The 2,859-nt window shown below is 45.4% G+C and overlaps 1 protein-coding gene across 1 annotated transcript; it reads left to right on the top strand.

Moving 5' to 3' along the window:
* Window positions 1–393: 393 nt before the first annotated feature.
* Window positions 394–2,214, top strand: LOC308687847 (zinc finger BED domain-containing protein 5-like; the record flags this gene model as incomplete). The annotated part of the gene is made up of 1 exon (XM_081360675.1): window positions 394–2,214. The coding sequence occupies one exon, from the start codon at window positions 394–396 to the stop codon at window positions 2,212–2,214; it is 1,821 nt and encodes a 606-aa protein (XP_081216801.1).
* Between the last annotated feature and the right edge of the window lie 645 nt (window positions 2,215–2,859).

Below are 2,859 nucleotides of genomic sequence, written 5' to 3'. Positions count from 1 at the left end.
AAATGTTTGTAAGTGAGTGTTGAGAAGACGCGTTCAGCCGTGATCCCCGGGAGTAACCTATAAGAGTATCCAGCGTAGAATCACTAACAGGCTTGAGACACGTCTGCTCAACAGTCCGCGTTGTAACTATGAGGTTTGAGCAGTAGTGCTTCTCAGTGAGGAAAAGTAGAAAATGTTTGTTGTAAGTAAGTTTAAAGAGTAAAATCAAGAATTATAAATCAAATCGATAGAGCTCCAAAGACAACAACGCGTTCAGACGCGACGCATGCGCATTCGACAACAATCAGGATTGTTCAACAAAGAGAGAGTGAGGATTTGGAGGCAACAGAGACGGAGAGAAAAGCGAAAGAAAATGAGCGGGAAGATGCGCCGGAGGAAACCGAAGAGGAGGGAATGAGATGGCAAAAAAGAGGTGATGAGGGTGAACACCAGACGGGGAAAAAAAGAAGGAAATATGATGACAATTATCTGGGTCTGGGCTTCACTTGGATCGGCGATACAGATTCCCCGAAGCCTCAGTGCGTGTTGTGCAGTGAAGTTTTAGCGAACAGCTGTCTGAAGCCGTCTTATCTCCGTCGTCACCTGCACACGAACCATGGCAATTTAAGTCAAAAGCCCCTTACATTTTTTAAAGCAAAGTTGGAGGAGTTGCAGAAAAGCCAAAAAAAAATGCAGTTTCATTCATGCATTGGGTCTACGAAAGACGCGTTACGAGCTTCATATCTGCTCAGTTACAGAGTAGGGAGAAAGGGGCTGCCGCACACAATTGCCGAAGACGTGTGTTTGCCAGCGGCCAAAGAGATGGTGGAGTGTATGATTGGAGAGAAAGAGGCAAAAAAGTTGGACATGATTCCTGTGTCAAATAACACTGTGTCGCGCCGCATTGATGCCATGTCTGAAGACATCCTGGCTACACTAGTCAGTCGTGTGAAGAAAAGTGAGTTTTACTCTCTGCAAGTAGACGAGTCTACAGATGTTACAAATCTGGCCAATCTTCTTCTGTATGTCCGTTACCTTTTTGAAGGAACGGTACAAGAAGATTTTTTGTTCTGTCGGCCCCTTGCTACCCGAACAACAGGACAGGAAATCTTCAATTTAATTGACGTTTTTATGAGGACCAATGGGATCGACTGGGAGCGCTGTGTTGGAATTTGCACAGACGGGGCAAAATCAATGACGGGGAAACACACGGGGCTTATAGCTCATATTAGGAGAGTCTGCCCATCCATCAGCTGGTTACACTGCAGCATTCACAGAGAGGCCCTCGCAGCCAAAAACATGCCAGCTGATCTACTTGCAGTGCTGAACGACGCAGTCAAACTCGTGAACTTCATTAAAGCTCGTCCGCTAAATTCACGAATATTCACACTGTTATGTAATGAGATGGGCAGCGAGCACAAATCACTGCTGCTGCACACAGAGGTGCGTTGGCTGTCCCGCGGCAAAGTGCTGACAAGGCTCTTTGAACTCCGGCACGAATTGCAGCAGTTTTTTGAGGAGAATCCGTTTCATTTGGCCTCTAGTATGCATGACGAAGAGTTTCTGAAAAGGCTCGCCTATCTAGCGGACATCTTCTCAGCTCTGAATGAACTCAATCTAAGTCTGCAGGGAGTCAGTGTAACTGTGTTCAACACCCAAGACAGGATTGAGGCCATGATAAAGAAGCTACGGTTCTGGGCGAGTTGCATGAGTGGGAACACACACCTGTGTTTCCCTACGCTTCACGAGTTCTTGGGGGAAAATGACGTGGACCTGGGTGAGCATGTAAAAAGTCTCATAATTGAACACCTCAACCAACTCGCCGGGCAGCTATGGAAACACTTCCCACCTATGGACACATCTCGCGCTTGGATTCGCAATCCATTTGAAGTTTCCCTGCCCGTCCCACAGCTGTCATTTCTCGAGCAGGAGCAGCTGATCGAGCTGTCATCTGATGGAGCACTGCAGTTACAGTTCAAACGAAAGCCACTTGTGGATTTTTGGACCGAGTCACTGACATCATACACAGTCTTGGCAAAGCAAGCCTTGAGAGTTTTGATGCCCTTCGCCACAACGTATCTCTGCGAGGCTGGTTTCTCTGCTATGGCAGCAGTTAAAACTAAACATCGGCAAAGACTGGATGCTGTTGAGAAGGAATTGAGGCTTAAACTGTCTTCCATTGCGCCAAACTTCGGAGAGCTTTGTGCCAAGATGCAAGCCCACCCGTCACATTAATATGGGTAAGTATTTCATATTATTGCTACACATATAGGCCTACTGAGAATACTAATACATCCTCCTCCCCGTCTCCCACCCCCTACCTCTCTCTCTCTCTCTCTGCAGGCTGAGCGACTTTTGCGCTGCACTTCCAGTTCCAGTTCCAGATGGATCCTCTTTTAATTTATTTTATGTTTGAGCCTATGCTCTTTGTTACTTAATTATGTTGTGGATCGTGTGTAGGCTAATTTTATTGTCGTAAAATTGATCCTCGTTTTTATTTATTGTATCTATTCTCCAGTAAGGGCTAGCGCAAAATGCGGCTCTGGCATCTCAAAGCGGCACTTCCAGCGGCCAGCGGCGTAATCACTATTTTTTATTTTATTAACTTAACACTTAACAGAGTAGCTACTTAAAAGTTGTTAATAAAGTTTTGAGTTTCTTATTCTCCATTACACCAGAGAAAGCTGCAGTTGTTCTGAATAGCCTGATATTTTGTATTCTTTTGGCTACGGTCCCGCCGTGCGGTGTCGTAGACATGCTAATAATATCTTATTTCGTTATTCAAGATTTGTGAATTCGTGTGACGCGGTCCTCCGGTCCGAAATACGCGTATTTTTTATTTTATTTTAACCATTCTGATTAGTGAGAGGTTCCACAGTG

Source organism: Scardinius erythrophthalmus, assembly GCF_964197995.2.
Source record: "Scardinius erythrophthalmus genome assembly, chromosome: 3".
Lineage (NCBI taxonomy): Eukaryota > Metazoa > Chordata > Actinopteri > Cypriniformes > Leuciscidae > Scardinius > Scardinius erythrophthalmus.
The sequence above is the reverse complement of the archived record's forward strand: the minus strand, read 5'-3'. Positions and strand labels throughout refer to the sequence as shown.